Source organism: Struthio camelus, chromosome 7 (genome assembly GCF_040807025.1).
Source record: "Struthio camelus isolate bStrCam1 chromosome 7, bStrCam1.hap1, whole genome shotgun sequence".
NCBI classification, from domain to species: Eukaryota; Metazoa; Chordata; class Aves; order Struthioniformes; family Struthionidae; genus Struthio; species Struthio camelus.
Window position 1 is genome coordinate 27,211,094 of NC_090948.1, and position 17,236 is coordinate 27,228,329.

The following is a 17,236-nucleotide window of genomic DNA, read 5'->3' on the forward strand; positions in this document are numbered from 1 at the left end:
TGTAGCCATCCTGTACCAGGTTCTCTGCACTCTTTACCTCCGAGTTGGGAGCAAATTTTATATTAAGCCTTTTTTGTTGTTTGGATGCTTAGCTGAGTGCTCCTCTCTCCTCGCCTCCCCATTTCAGTAGCAAACCAGGTCTACTAGATTGTGGTTAATTACAAATGTGAGGTTGCTGCACTGAAGATCAATGACATCAGCTTTAGCGATGCCTGTTATTTGAAATAACAGGCTCTAAATCCTGACAAAAACTGAAGTGAACATGGCTTTTAGCCCCATACAAATAATCTCATAGACTTCAAAAGGAGACTGATCTTTTCTTAAACTTAAGCGCATAACCAATTCCTTGTACGGTTATACTTAGTTCGGATTCTGCAGTAGAGAAACATATTCCAAATTTTGCAAATAACTTTTAAAGGTATTCATCATAAGAAATTAGAAAATCTTTGGACTCGTTAGCAAAAATATCAGTCCAACATACCAGAGCTGAGGATGTGGTAAAATTCTATGCTCATGCATGTAAAGTAGCTAAACTATGCCAGATTATCATTGCGTCTGACTACATAACTGGTGCTGGGAAGACATTTGTTGTTACTGTGAAATTATTCACTTACAGATGTCACAGCATCCTCCACAGCCGCTGTTATTAATTATTATTAAAAGGGGGCTTGTCCTGGAGAGCAAAAAAGAGAGATAGGCAGCTGGACCATTCTTCATTCAAAGTATTAATAGTGTTGGTTGTCTGAATAAAGTATTGTTCATGCTTTGGCAATACATGTTGCATAACTTTTTGGGATATGGCCATTTCAAAGAGGAAAAAACCACAGAAATCACTCCTTGTTTTAGAACACAAATACATAAATTTTAATCTGAGAAAAATACAAAATGAAACCATGTACAAGTTATGTACAAACCCTTTTTACAGGACAATATATTTATCACTGGATATTACATATGACAAAGTCAGGTAGATCATTTCCGAGCACCAGCATTTGTTCTCTCTTACCAATCCTTAATGGTAAAAAGTAAAATGATGAAGTCATACTCCTTTTTATTGATGAACTTTTAAGTTAACATGATAGCTGTTTCTTAGTGTACCCCCCCCATCCCCACCTCCAAACTAAAACTAAATAGAAAAGTGTAGCCATCAAAATATACTCTGTGTGTGTGTGTGTGTGTGTGTGTGTGTGTGCGTGTGTGTGCGTTTTCTGAAGAAAGAAAACTAAAATCAGCCTTGAACTCTACAGAAATGCAAAAGTTAAGCTATATCAACCTTTTCGGGGCAGAAGTTAGACAGTTTGCATTGGCTAAGCCTGTGTGTCCCAAGCAATACCATGGCAGAAGCAGCATTTTTGAACTGCTACCTAAGAACATGAGATAATTTCTGCTGCCCTTTTGGTGTAGTTCCCCTTAGTTAGCATCCACAAAAGCTTCATATGCCCACTTTCTGATTTTTGCAGAAATCTATTTTTTTTCTATTCTATGTGTTCAACTGCCTATACGCTTTTTTTTTTCCAAATATATAAAGGTCTCTAAAATATGTCGACTGAAGCAGTGAGAAGCTTTCTTTCAACCTCACTGAGGTGTGAATTCGATGCAGCATTGCTGTGTTTAGATTCTGAAGTTAAATATTGTTGTTAATTAGAACCAAAGTAATAAAAAAGTATTGTTTTCCTTCCCCCTACTCCTTCTCATTATGACAGTAAACAGCAGTGCACCATTATATAGAACAGACATGTTAGACCAGCAGCCCTATCTATTGAATCAGTGGAATTTAATTGGTTATATAGACCAGTGCACATTATAGACTATATAGTTTCAATGTGGCGGCATGTTCTATGGCAGAGAATATCTATGCAGGATAGATATACTAGTTTTATAAATATAGCTGTGATGCTAAATACTGGGGCAGAATTATCAATATTATAGGTCTATGCACCATCAGAGGAGGTAGCCGCAGCTGTACAGCTACTCCAGTCCTTCCTTTATTTCAGACTGAGCCTGTACCCACTCCTACTAATATTTTTCAGTATAAAAATACTACAATTATTATGCCTGCTAACTAAATATTAGAAGACCTATAAAAGAGGTGTGTGTGTATATAATGATCAAAGAAAAAAAATCTGCTAAGCCTGGAGATGTTAATACATCCTTTAAAAAAAAGAAGTATGTTCAAATTGTTGGGAGAAAGGTGGTTTAGGTGTTGGGGAGAGGGAAAAAAAGCCATATAAAGAACTCTCCATTGCCCTGAATGTTTTTCCACACAGCTGCCATTGACTTTGACAAATATTCCCATGCCAATCCATTACACCACAGTTTCACTTTATCCTCTTCTCTCCCCTTTCCACGCACTTAGTTATTTTATTTATGCACATTTAAAACTAGAAATGAAAAGTGGACCATGCACTTCTTTTGGTGCTAGGAAAATAGACAATGATGATAGTTCTAAAAACAAAAAAAGCCCTAAACCTGAATATGTATTCATTTTGAAATACATTGACATTCAAGAGCCATTACAAACATGCTTCCTGAAGAGAACAGTTAAGCCCAGCTTTGCTCTTTAACCTCGAGACCATGCGAGTCAGCTTTAACAGTGAAGTTGCTAGCATGTCTATAGGTTAGGTGGTGAGTGAACAGGCAGTGAAAACATGCATAATTACCCATGTGTAAATTATTGCTCTTGTCATGCATTAGTTTATGCATCCAATTATTGCACTGTTTGTTCAATGTAGTTTATGCATTAAAAAAATATACTAAACCAACAGAAATAGCCCTCTGTGAATGAGAACACACTATTACACTTTACCATCCTTCTCTTACTCTGTAAAGACTTCAGAAGATGCAAACCCTCCATACATGGGCCAAATATCCATCCAAAAAACCTATAATAATAGATTACAGCTAATACTTTTGTAGGGTCTCTCTTTGTGCGTTACATGACAACTAGTTTTTCCCTTCTCCTGATATGATTAAGGGTAATTATGTCTTTTCACGTGCACACAGTGAATGATTGGGCTACTTTTTTTTTTTTTAAATGAAAAATAGGAAAAAAACCCCACCATCTTTAGTGTGGCTAAACCTAGCTTCCTTTACAGTTACAGCTGCTCCGACAGCCTGCAAGCAATTGATGAGCCATCAAGACACCCGGGTGCCTTAATAAGGCCACATGGGGTCCTCATTATTTTGGATCTCATGGCCTTCACCTTGTACAGGCAGCACAGTGTTTCCCATCAAAGCCAGCCAGGATGTGGCCACGAGGTGACCCGGCTGCTGCTGTCCCTCCCTCTCGCTCTGCCCCCTGCACACTTGCCCTTGGGGCTGGCAGGGGCACGTTGCACACGGCTGGAATAACCACCTCGTCCCTAATCCCATAGCACTGTGGGAATGACCATGCCCCAGGGCCAGGGCCAGTACTTTCAGATCTTGACTTCAGAGAACGAGAGCTGCTAGAACACAGGTGACATTTTTAGGAAGTATTTGAACTGCAAAAGGAAATATTTGCTTTTTTTTTTTCCTATGAATAAATATATTGTCTAATTATTATCTTCCAAACAACAGCAGGTTCCATAGAGGCCTTACTATTATTTTTGTAGCTGCCAAATTGCAGTCAGTTTCTGAATAGCAGGCTTTCAATGGCTGTGCGTGCATGTGCAGTGGGGCTGAGGGTATGCACATGAGACGCGGACATAGGTTTCCACAGCACAATGTCCGTACAGAACTAATGCAGCTAAAAAGAACGGCTAATTCTTGGTCAAATTAGGAGAGAACAGTGGATATGAGTCCTCCATGCACCAGTCTATAAGTAATATATTTATTTCTGTCTTTGTATCCTCTCTCCTCCACAAAAAAAAAAGACCATATTGTTAATGTGATTCTGATTGCTAGCAAATATATATATACACACACATACATAAATATATATATGTGTGTGTGTGTGTGTGTGTGTGCGTGCGTGCGTGCATATAAGCAAACGCACACCAGCTAATTTGTGAGTTACAAAAGAAATAGTTACACCCGAATTAATTGCACATGCAGTTCACGAGAACCTGGAATTCTGTTTTGCTTTCTTTGGGGAGAGAGGTAAGAATCGTTTAAAAAAAGAGAAAATGTCTTCTTTCAGCTCTCACTTCAGCCGCTTTCCCAGCCACTTGCCTTGATGTAACAAAATACATCCAAACATTGGTGCTGACCTTATTGTACTGTTCCTTGGCCGAAGGTCAAAGATCTCCACTAGGTTTTCTATGTCCACCATCTAATGGCCAGCACCCAGTCCTGAGTCACTGCACTCTTTGATCATGGAAAGGAGGAGTAAGAAAAGATTATTAATTGCTGCTAGCTAGTTCTACAAATGGATAATGCAAAACATAGCTATACCAGGGTTTCTCTCTCACTCTCTCTCTGTATCTATCTTTTTATATACATAGATCTATTTGTCTTGTGAGAGAGTGAGTGTATTCAGATCTTGTTCTTCACTTGTGTACAGTTGGCAGCACGGTATTTTGGGGTATGACAGATAAACTGGACAGAGACACACATACCTTAGCAATGTAGGACTGTTACATATTTGTGTCATTAATACGCTTTATACAGCGAACACTCACTTTTGAAGGAAGGATGCTAAGACATGGCACTGTAAATGGTAGTTTCAGCAAAGAAAGTTCTTTTCTATGCCCATATGTTAAAACAAGTCTTTAAAAAAATTCAGGTGTACTCATTGAAGTTGGACACAAATTTCAAAAATTCTTTTGTACTCAGCGCCAATTTTTTTTACTCTGGTTATAATATGATTGCAGTTCATGAATGAAAAAGGAGCACTGACTTCAAAGTGAATACAACATGACCCAATGCAGAAACTGAATGCAAATTATAACCTGTCATTAGCTGAAGTAGCATAGATCAGAAGAATCCACCAGAGTCATATTTTGTTTTAGGGACTGTGAAATGGGTTAAACAAGTTGTAAGTATTAAAAAAAAATAATAATTGCTTAAATTATTTTGTTTCTTTGTAGGAGAGTGAAATAAATATTTTAAATAGTCCAATTTTTACATACATTATATTAACAATTTGTGGTTTTTTTTTTTAAATAACTATTCTACAAAATGTAACAACAAAGTAGTCACAGTCCAAGAAGTCACTCCAGAATAAAGCCTATTAGGTGGTAGTATGTTTATATTTGTACCGCAGCCAGTGGACAAACATTGAAGCTGAGATAGTTTAGCTTAAATGTTGGATTATATAGTGGACATCATTGTTTTCACAGTAAATTCATCTGCCTTGTAGTTGTTTGATTCACTGATATTTCTCTAATGATAAAAGTACCACAGTATATTTTATTGTGGTGTTTTACAACTCTGCAAAATTACAAAGCCTAAAGTTAACTTGCACAATGAAAATCTGCTTTTTCTGATGACTGGGTCCTATGTTATTTTGATCCTCAGTAGCACATTCTTTTTCCCTCTCTCTTTTTTTTTTTTTTTCACTCAATTGTGTCAAAGCTTGCTAATTGGAGATCGAGAGAGTTACTAAATTGTTTAGAACATCAACTGGTTAAGTGAACAGATACTGCAGCACAGGTATGAAACATCATGTTTTTGTTTGATGGCTGTAAAGCTCGTTGGCCGCTTTGTGAAACTGCTGACATAACATGCAGCTTTTCAAAGGCCCTTTGTAAGTTAGCATAATAAATACATTCATTACTTTTATTTTGATTTGGTTATTACTGTACTTTTATGCATGGTGTCCCAGGAAAGTGAAAATAAAAAAATGCAACTGCTAACATAAGGTGTTACTTGTTACAGAAATTAACTGACAACAGCATGTTGGGAGATTATAGAGCTGAGGCTAAACCAGACGTTTTCATTCTGATCTGAGCTCACCAAAAAGGTGATTAGGTGTCCCTTTTGCAGAGCAATGGGCTATTGTCAGAGCTCACAGATCTGGACCTAAAGCTGTCTATGCATCAGGAAGAATTTGAACCAGGTAAGCAAAGACCGATGCAGGGCCATCAGGGCTTTTGAAGTAAGAATCCAACTAAATATGGTAGATGATAGGGTTTATAACTTACGTTTTCCTGTGCTATATATGCCTGCTGGATTAAAGCATTTAAATACATGGCAAAAGAAGAGGAATTCCCAAGCTTCTGGGAATTTGCAGCTGTGGGTGGCTAATGGGAAGCTGCGTGGAATTTGCCAGACACTGAAATTCATAGCAAAAAGTGCTGCCTATGAGCACCCTGTCTGCGTGACCCTCGGTTTATACCCGTTTTCACTACCCTAGTTTCACCGAAGGTTATCATCATGGATGCTGGACTTTTTGTAGGGGCTAGTGTGCGTGGGTTGGAGAGGGGAGTTGCACCTCAACACAACCAGCAATTAAGATGAGCTGCATATGGTAATAAAACAATGAATAATTCAGAAGAATGTTACATGTACAAAAATATGACTTTTGACTTTGAAAATAAATAAGTTCAGTTTATTAAGAGCTGGTGTCAATGCTGAACAAAATACACATCCTTCAGTAAAGAAACATGTTGGTGAACTGTTCTTGTTTTCTTTTTTTCTTCTTTTTTTTTTTTTTGATTTACTAAAATACAAATTGGACCTTTAAATTTTTGTAAATATATCATTTGTCTCCCTTACTTACATGTCCTTATAACTGTGACCATCATTCTCCTTTAAGCCGAAGACTGAGCAGATTTTTTTTTCTTTTTTAATTCTTAGGAGTCTGGCCACATATACAGCTTTTTTTAAGGGAAAATACTTGACAATGAAAAAAAAAAGAAAAATATATATTTTTTTCTAATAAATAAATATAATTTAAAATGCTAGAGGCTATACATGACTAGTTTTGATTGTGTTCATTTCCAAAATACGTGGAAGCAATATTAAAGGCAGACAAACAAAGATCTGTCTACTTTATTTTCCCATAACGCTTGCCCTTCGCAACTTCTCCACCAGTGGTTCAGCATGTAAGAGGAATAAATGTCACATCACCATTCATGAAGTTTGTCAGGCTTTAAAAAAATAGTTCTGGCCTCCAAGGAGTCAACATTCATCTTCAACTTCTCTGATTGGCGGTATCAAGCTGCTTGTCGATTTGTACTGATTGATCTGATTGGCCATGTGAGTGCTCATGGGCTTGATCTGAATGTTTCTGGGATAGGCATTCTCCGGCTCATCTGTAAACCATTTCTTTTCTGCTAAGGAGCAAAATGGGTAGAGACAGAATAAGGAGGGAGAAATGAGAATTTTAATTAGTGAAGCATGCGCGCGCGTGTGCACGCACGCACATACACACACACACACAGACACACCAAAAAAAAGGGCGGGGGGGAAGCAATCAGTAAAGTCCATAGAAAAAGGCAATCAATGGAAGGTGACTTTGATTAATTACTAGCACTACAGTGCATTAGATTAATACCTTTGAAAATACTTATCATGAAAGGACAATGACATGTTTGCAGATTTGATAGTAAGGCGTTAAAGAAAACTGGCAATTTGTTGGCTTGTTGTTGAATGTGAGAGCTGTTTTACATGCTCAGGTGAATGCCCTCTGATTCATTTATACAAAAAATATACAAATAAAAGGCTAAACTTAGAATCCAGATGGGATAAATGTGATGTGAAAAAGAGCATGTGAGTCCATGTACAGGTGAATACCTAAAAGGTTGATGGCTTCTCTGAACCTTTCCAGCCCCAAGGTGGTCGGTAGCACTGGCTCAGAAATCAGGCACGAGAACATAAATAAGACTTTCCTGCAGCTGGTGTGAGAATAAACAGGGCTCGAGCTCAGGGCGCCAGATGGCTGCGTTCCTGCGTGTGCTGGCCATTGCATTGCTACTTAGCAACCTGCCCACTGGAGCGCTGCTCCACGGCCCAGTTCGGGACGGGCTCGGGCCTGCAGCATACCTGCTGGTGCAGCCGAATGTACTGAGGTTTCAAGTTAATCCTGTATGGATTGCTAGTGGTACATGACAGCAAGGCAAAGGAAGCATGAACTCCCAGGAAAATCAGCAGGGAAGCTGTTCCTTTGATATCTTTGGGCAGTGTCTGCTCCCACAGACACAGGAAGAGTTTTCTGGTACCAACATGGGGTGGACTGGTAGCAGTGTGGGAGGGAGCAGGGATGCCGAGAGGGTGCAGTGCTGCAGCTGGTCCCTGCTTGCTTGAGGCTGTAACCACTGTACGGTGTTATTCTTATGCAGAGGTTGGCAAAAATGTCTTAAAATTGTTATAAGAAAAAAAAAAATCAAAAGAATGATGTTCTTAAGCCCTGTAGAGAGCAATCAGTGCTCTCATCTTTTAACTACAGATACGTAGCTTTATGAGATGGCTCTATTCAAAGACTTACAAACTCCTGTTCTTTGAGTGGTTTATGGTCATTGGGTGCTTGTGCTTTGAAAGCATTTGTGAACACAGGATGTCCATCCTCTCCCTCTCCCCTTTCTGCCCCTGTTTTCAGGGATGAGCACAAATGGGTCGAGGGATGGGATTCTGCAGCTATGGCAATGAATGTATGCTACATTAGAGCTGCTGGTCTTACGTTTATGCACCACTTCTCATCCCAACAGAGAACCTAAAATGCTTCAGAAGCTTTGCTATCTGACTACGTAACACAAACTACCACTTCTGCTTACCACTAAAATGCAGTTGTCTCTGGGCTGGAATCAGGGCAAAAGTGGAAGGAGTGCTCATAAAAAAAACAAAAAACCAAAAAAACTAAACAACCCTAAGCAAAACAAAATTCCACCCAACGCACAAGAACCTGTACAAGAGCTCAGAAGGGGCAGCAGAGAATAATAACCGCAGTACTAGAAAGACTGGAGAATACTTGGACATAGTTGCATAAAAATAAGAAACTAACTCTTTAGTTAGGGCCTCTAAAGCAGTGAATTGATTTCCACAATCACCAGACTTCCCAGTCACTTTAGGGAATACGAAATTTAGGCAATTTTACTTCAGGTATGGGTTTTAAGTATCTATGAGCAACCCATCCACAAGAAACTCCAGACTAATTAAGGTTTAATCCTTTTATTTTATGATGGATTTGATACTAGTGCTTATTCTTTTTAAAAACTTAAATTCAAAAAAAAGAGTTATACTAATAATCATTAGGGGCCTATCACTGAAGATAAGCAGAACTTATTGTTCTTATAACAATAACTTATATTGTTTTTTCTGTTGTTTAAAAAATGTATTTTTATTCTTTTTAAAATGTCCTCTCATTTGAACTTAGTGTAAATATTTCCCTCCCCTCCAAAGTTGTCTGAGTCTGAACAATGTTCAATCTCCAATCTTTCTCTCTCTCTCCCCCCCTCTTACCTATTATAATTAAGTTCCCTTTGATTTGAACAGATTGGACGATAGGAATTCATAATGTTACATCCTGCACACTGAAGCTAACTGATTAAGTGCTTTAAATTATTCTTCCTGACAGAATGATAAAGTTACAATCTGTTCAGAGATGATCTACAGCTTGCCAGACTCCTACCGCTTCTTTCTACATTCATTTATCTTTTTGTCAAGCAGTTTAAAAAAAAGCCTCAATTCCATAGATCTTTTAAAGTCATCAGAACATCTGAATTATTAATGAGACTTTAAGGGAATGGTTCCTGATGGGGGCTGGTTTAAGAAAGGTTGTAAGAAAAAAAAAAAATCTGGGAATGTGTACACATCAAAATAATTTCAGCTCCATTTAAAAAACCATTTAGTTCAAGTGTGACACATGAACCATTATGCATTTGTGGAAACCAATTTTATGTGATCTACGATTAAACTAACCTTTCAGAGAGGTGTAAAGTGTGATGGTTATCATGTTTTAAAAGCCTTGCAAGATCACATAAACAATTTCAAACTAACAGTTTTCTAATGGTTTGTGTTTAAAATGATTTTGAGGCAAGTTAAGCACTGCATACTTTTATCTCTATCTTCTTTTTAACATATGCTACACAAACTTTCCTTAGAAACAGAACTTGGTGCAAGTTAATTCAATCTCAGAGCAAGAACGAGGTCAGGGATGAACTGCCGTGTGTTCTCAGCAGCGAGTGAAAAGTGTTTCCATCTGTCCTGCTTTCCCTGGAATTTGCAACACAAGGCAATTATTAATATGTTAGTCTTCACGGTAAAATCCATGTTTGGGGAGTTAACTTTAAAAATACACATCACCATGTCTCTTTTTTTGTCTTTACCTGAAATATAGAAACCTATCTGTAGTTCTAAATTTTTTTTTCCTGTTTAAATTTCTTTCTCTGTGCCAGTGCTGAAACCTTGGTCCAGGCATCACCATCTCTTGTATCAAAAGCTTGGATCTAGCTTTACACCTTTCCTGTCCCTCTTCTGCTGTTCAGACTGTGTTTGACCACAGAATGACAAATCTCCCCAGAAAGTCCATCACCCTCTATACTTACCTTTGAAATGCAAGACTGATGCTCCCTTGCCTTTACTCCTGGCTGCTAATATATCCTGCTCCCAGCTACATAAGTGCCCTGCTTGAATCCCTTACACTTTTGAATTTCAGTTCTCATAGTCTGACTTTCACATCTTCCAAAGTCTTAGCGCACACTTCTATCTATCTTAAGGAAACCGCTTCCTCTTCCCCTTAAATCTATCTATCTCTAACATCCTGTTCTAAGTCTTCATAAACTGGTTTATCCCCCAGTGCTTTCCGCAGTTCCCTGTCACGTTCTGTCAGTTTCCCTCCCATTTGGCATATACATCTTGATCCCTACAACGTATGTTTCTATGTTATAGTGAGAGTCCTAGAACAGGCATAGTTTTCTACTTTATTTTTGCAATAACTGTTTAAGTTCTGTCCCTGATCTTCCTATGTGATGGGTGTGTTTTTGACAGCATCAGTTGAGAGCTGTTGGAACAGCTAAGTAACTTCAAGTATTAGGAAGCAGGAAACATTTACTTTCCTTTCAAACACTTATGTTTGTAATGGGCTATCAGCACCCAAGTGGGAAACGATGATTATAAAGGCTTCATGTTTATATTAGAAATAAATAAATAAATATTAATATCTTCTGTAAGAATGTTTCCTGCAGCATCAAAAGATATCAATAATTAAAAGTAAAATGATCAAAATACAGATTCCTTTCACTTGAAAATCAGACAGGTTTCTTCTTCCTTCACTTTAAAATTTCTGTCTGTAATTCTGGTCTGAAAAATCATGTTTGAACAAACATCACTGTGAAACACCCTCCCTTCTAAGTAGCGGCAAAGAATGTAGTAGTAAACAAAGATTTACTAAATGTATATTCTTATCATAAGCCCTGATTTGGTTACAGTTGTTTTAAAGTAGAAAATTTTTCTCTTGTGACACTTGCAATTTCAAATGAAGGTGTATATATGTGTTTGTGTGTGCATGCACTCACACACACACAATAAACAGGTAACTTGTTTAAAAATAAGCATCAAGTCTCACATTTTCTTCCTTAATGAGAAATAAGTAATGCAAGTTTATTCACCCACCTACTCCCCAATTCTTTGTTTGGCAGATGAGTATTTTACATGTAGTAGGCAATAACTAACTTGCAGTGCGAGAGAAAAAAAATTACTCTTACTTTTTGTGAAAACAGATAAAATATTAATGGAAAAGCATTTTGGTGTCAAAGCCATTAACACTCTTCCAAAATGCATAACTGCTTTCAACTATCTTCAGTCAATATTGTCAATGTAAACACAAAAAGATGCTCATAAACATATACAGAGGGGAGGAGGGAGAAGGGAGGAAAGGAGTGGGGATGGGAATGAGGACTGGGAAATTAAAATAATGTCTGTATCAGGGAAGCACCTTCATTGAGCAGGAACCTGGGCAGTTACAAGAGGACACGTGCAATCACTAAGGCAAGCAGATGAAATAATAAAAAATAAAACAGGGTTGAGCAACAGCAGCAGCAGCAGCAGCAGCCAGTTTAACTTCTGGTTTGGGGGGAAAAAAGGCAAAAAAAAAAAAAGAAAGAAAACAAACAAACAAGCCAATAACTGAATAAAGTTTGTAACTATTTTTTTTAATTTCACAAGTTTTCACAAGGACAAGTTATAGAAGGAAACCTACAGCAGTTGCTAGGTCATGCAGAACCATTAATTGTCATACCTTGGCCCATTCTATTCATCCTTGTTGCACTTTAGAAAAAGAAGTAAGCTATGTAAGTTTTACAATGCTTTTAAACTGTCATATTTCCTGTTGAGCACTTTAACTGGCACATCCTTATATTTATAAATATTCTTAGGGCAAAACATAATAGCTTCCTTTGCAAAAAGAACACATGAATTTGTGATCAAGAGCAACTGTAATATATTCATTTGTGGGGACCAAACATAATTTGCAACATTTTCCACTGATAGGACTTACAGCTGCATTTGAATGCACACAAACATATATACTGTATTCCAATCATTATGCTTAACACCGCACAGAGGCACTCTGTGTAGCCCACTTACACGGTACCAGGTTTTGTCAGTAAAAGTGCTTGGCTTCATTGTCAATTCACACAGCAAGCAAATCTTCAAAATTATCATGCTTGGGGAAGGGGAAGGTAGAAAACAGCACTAACCATAAAAGCACCTTGTCTGGGTTGGCAGTTACCATGCTAGTCACTCCCAAGTCTGAATATTTATTTTCTCTCCGCATGCTTTCTTTGCTGGGTAGCCAGTGGAGGTTGTATGTTTCCGTCTCCCTTTCAGCTACCCCCAGAACATCTCTCTTCACACCACCCACAACTATTTCTGTATTTTAGAGGTTGGCATTTGAAATTTAAAACCAAAAACCTGAACTGTGACTGTCTAGCACAGGTTCCTTTCCACTACTTCATTTAATTCCCTGCCACAATTTTTGTTTGGCTAGGTGGGTCACTGGTGAGAATACTCAAGAACCAATTTCTGGCAAGTGCACAGAGCACAACACCTTGGTACATTGGGTATTTCCACACCAGCCCTATTGCTTTGCTCATTAGCAGTCTAGGGCATAGCGCCTTTTCTTCCCCAATGGGAGAGGAGCCTCTCAGATCTTAAAGGCACTCAGTCCTCTTCTCCTGTATTCCTGCTGACGGTGTACTGGCAGGCACCTGTTGTAAAGAACCAGTTGGAGCTCGGCCCACGATTTCTGCAGGATCTCCTCACATTAGGACTCTTATTGAAAGATTTATACCATCACTCTAACTAAGAGAAGTTAAACTACCATCTGGGGAAAGGCACACAGTCCCTTGAGGACTGATACTTAAAGCATGGAAAAATGCTTGCTCTTTTCTGAACATTATTTATTCTGTACATAAGGTGACTAATTCACCTTTTAAAGACGTAAAAGTCCCAGGAAGGCAGTTTTTAATGACTTACATCCAATATTTATGATACATATGGCTTTTCATCCCAAATGTCAAAAGTGAAAGAAAATATAGCTATTCATGTGGCAGTATAAATAGACAGAATAATAATTTAATATGCAATTAGACTCTTTCTAAACTTAAATTAAACCATTAGAGTTTTACAACTCTACGCCCAGACAATTTCAACGTTAAAGGGAAAAGACACTATCTCCAAAAGGCTAATATTTTAAAGAAAGTCCTTATACAAGCAGAAAAGTCCCTGATGTTGCTTTGGTATAGAGCAGGTGCTTAACAATAATCTATACAAAGAGTGAAAGCCTTATACAGTATCAGCTTTTAGAGTGAAAATCAGTAGCTTTTTTTCCAATAGGTTAGTTTTATAAGCTTCAAATAAACATAGCAAGTCCTGTAAATATGAATATAAAAAACTACCCCAACATACATCAACACTTCTTCACTAAATGACTTTCTTTGTGTAACTCTGACATCAAGAGCAAGTGTTAAATACACTCCATTTTCTGATATGTGGAGCAGTTACTGCAGTGAGTTATTTATATTTTCAGGGTGCCTATGGGTTTGGATTTTTTTCTCCCCTAGCATCATAAATAACGTTTGGTCCGTCTGCTTTGTTGCTGTTGTGCTTAAGGGTTTTATGGTGGTGAAATAAAAATGACAATCACATGCACACTGTCATACATATGCAAAATATGTGTACAAAAAGGGAGAACTCCATGGGAAAACAGGGAACGTTACTGTTGGAAACATTAACTGGGGAGAATGGGTGGTGGATGCAAGTTTCACACACAGTGGGAGCAGGTACACATATTAAAGTCTATCCTCCTGCACATACTTCTGTTTTTCCCGGGAATCCCTGGTCTTGGTGCGGTTCGGTCGGTTTGCTGTTGATGGGATGGAGTGAACTGATGAACTCTTCTTGCTGGAAGAATAGGAGGAATGGGAAGAATGAGAAAGACTGGCCCGGGACTGGCCAGCATTGTGGTCAAACTGCATCAAACAGAAGATCAAGTCTGTCGGCACAAGCTCGAATTCATATGGTGGGTTTGTGATAACATAACTGGAAAAAAAGAAAGAGAAAACAAGGTTAGATTTGTATTAAAAATTTCTGCTAGCAATGTCATCTTATGAATATTTATCCCATTTTTTTTGTATTTCCATTTCCTTTGGTGTGTACCCAATTGTAGCTCACATGATACGCCTTACTATTTGGGGCCTTCTTATATCACATATCACATTTCTCTTTGTACGTTTACTGTTGAGTGTGGAAGGCATACTGACTGAGGAGGATGTTCTCCAAGTGAACCACATCATGATTGTTCAGAGAATATACCATACAAGCCACTCTCCTTTCTCTAGCTGCATGGGAATGCAAAAACAATAGTAAAGAGATTAACATATTGTGAGAAAGCAGCAATAACCCATCAGCAATAACATTTAAAAGAATGGCCAAAAAGCAGGGAGAAGAGGATTTCAGATGCAGCTCATTCCACAAGGGAATATTTAAATACTGTCAATAGAGCAAGGAATATAATTATTTGTTTTTATTATGAGTGAACATAATACAAGATAAGGAAAATATATTAACAAATTTGCAGTGGGGTTAACTGCTTATTTTGTTCATTCATTCCAAGTGTACAATCCTGGCTTCAAAGAGCATTTATAAAGAGAAATCTGCACACATCCAAGAATCCAGCATTGCTACGCAACATCATAGGCCTAAAATGAAAACTGTCAATTGCTAGAATCCTCTGCCTCTCTCCAAATCCCCTTTCAGGAGCAAAAAGGGCTTATAGAACTTGTTGCTAAATTTTTTCATGCATATGAGGAACACCATGCTTGAGCAAGGCAAGAGGAATTCTCCATCTAAGCCAGAAATGAGTAAAAGTTGATCATGAAGCTCATAACTTCTTTTCAAATAATTTCAGTGCTCATAAGAGATCGGGCTTAGCTGCCTCAGGGACCGAGGTTGCTTATTAACCCAACAAATAATCCCAAGTATAGCAAGTACAGTGTAAGTCTAAACTGAAAATGATTTTTCTATGCCATTTGTCCAGATCCTTACAGAAAAAAAAAACACTTCGGTGGGCTGCAGGGTTTATTTCCATGTCCACCCAATAATGATGCTTTTGGTAGGGAATGAGACAGTAACAGATGGCAGAATTGTGATAATTCTGGTATGGGTGTGCTTGTGTATTTCTAGCAGGCACTTAATTAAGACACATTTCAAGTAAGCTGCTAACCGGCTTTCAGTTTGCAAAGATGAAATCGTGTGTGCTCTGTCTAAAATACTGGGCTGAGCCCTGGTTCTACTAAAGTAAAAACGTAGCCTCCTAATAGAGCCTACTAATAGAGTCCTTCCACATAGGAGAAGAAATGAAGATTAGATGCAGCTAATACAAATGGGAAGCCACAGGAGTACTTTTCCGAGCATTAAGAAAAAAGAAAATTCTAACTACTACTATCTAAAGTATATAATTAAAGTAAATTGGAAGATAATCAGCCTTTGCTAATGATACTGATTTATAGCTGATTGATATTAACACACTGAAATCTTTTTTTTTCTTGTATGCAAACAGTGGATGATCATAAATCAAACAAGATGAAGCATGTGTGCTCCAAATTTACTTTAAAGTTTTTCAATTAAAAGCAGCTGAAAACATATGCTGTGATGTGCAGCCTGTGTTTTGAACTCAGGTAAAGAATCATCATGAGCTAGCAAAGAGTTAGCACTTGTGGCAAAATTTTAGCAAAAATGGAGAAAGCTCCATTTTTAGATTTGTCATTTTTTAGATTTGTTACAGGCATTGGGATCTTCCTTGTCCAGAAGACTGAAGAACAGTGAAGCAGAGAGAGAGAGTCAAAAATGCTGGCCTTACCGTTTAGTGCACTGGCTGGGTGTACTTAGATGTGCATCCCTTAATCGATAAATTCCAAAGCAAAGCATATTGTACGTTTTCAGTGCTTTACAAAATAGATCTCCATAACAACCTCCATCCTAGGAGGAAAAAAAAAAACAGCATTTTTTTCTCTTTTCCCTGTTAAAGCAATGACAGGTAAGGGGATTTTCAGTCTGACCCTCTACAAAAAGGACAATGTGTAGACAGTTTGCTGTTTGTCACCAACGAGAAACTCAAGGAAACAAATATGTTTTATTTCAAACCAAGTAATTATGTAAAGTAATTATGTAAAATCATTATTTTGGAGAGTACTGGTCCATGAAAAGATGCTAAATTGGAGAGGAGGGTGGTTTCATTTAAGTTCGAAATGTAAATTTTCAGATCAAACAATGTTCATTCAGTAAATTACGATAGTTAATATCTCAACAAAGTGGCTGATATTTTTGACCCAATTTGGCAGTACAAACACTGTCAGCTTGATAAATAAAGTCACTGTGGAGCACAAGAGAAATTAGGGAGTTAAATTAGAAGTTAAAATGATAATAAAGTATCACTTTAAAGTAGTACAAAATGTATGCCATTTTTCATAAAGAATAAAAAATGATTGTTTCGCTTAGCTAAAAATTAGTTCATATTTGATATTTGTGTATCTAAACCATTTATTCTTAGGTAACAATGTTAATTAACAGTGTTAATCCATTCCACCTGCATTAACAGAGTGTAATTGAGGCTCTGGTGAAGTAGTATTTGAAGGACTGGTATTGCTCATTTTATTTGCCAAAACATTACTCTGACTACCCAAATGTTTTGATAAGCTATGAATCTCAGCTAAGAATGGATGCCATTTGCTGCTACAGGAAATGATAGGCTGTTTGCTTCTATCTAATCCTTAATCTGTGATTTTCTGACACTCCTATGAAGAAGACTGCATGATTCTCTCGGGTCAAAACTTGTGAATGCAAGGTTAAGTTACGAAATATCAAATTGTGCATCACC

General features: G+C 37.7%; 1 protein-coding gene across 20 annotated transcripts in view; it reads right to left on the reverse strand.

Moving 5' to 3' along the window:
- Positions 1 to 837: 837 nt before the first annotated feature.
- Positions 838 to 17,236, reverse strand: part of KCNMA1 (potassium calcium-activated channel subfamily M alpha 1) — a 527,317-nt gene continuing 510,918 nt past the window's right edge. For 5 of the 20 annotated variants that reach the window (XM_068950515.1, XM_068950513.1, XM_068950512.1 and 2 more), the window contains 4 exons: positions 16,220 to 16,338; positions 14,176 to 14,400; positions 12,098 to 12,126; positions 838 to 7,199 (listed from right to left, as the gene is read on the reverse strand). In XM_068950515.1, coding sequence (XP_068806616.1) covers positions 7,045 to 7,199; positions 12,098 to 12,126; positions 14,176 to 14,400; positions 16,220 to 16,338 — 528 coding nt within the window. In that variant the 3' untranslated portion in view covers positions 838 to 7,044. The other 15 variants (XM_009672403.2, XM_009672395.2, XM_009672400.2 and 12 more) reach the window with 4 other exon arrangements.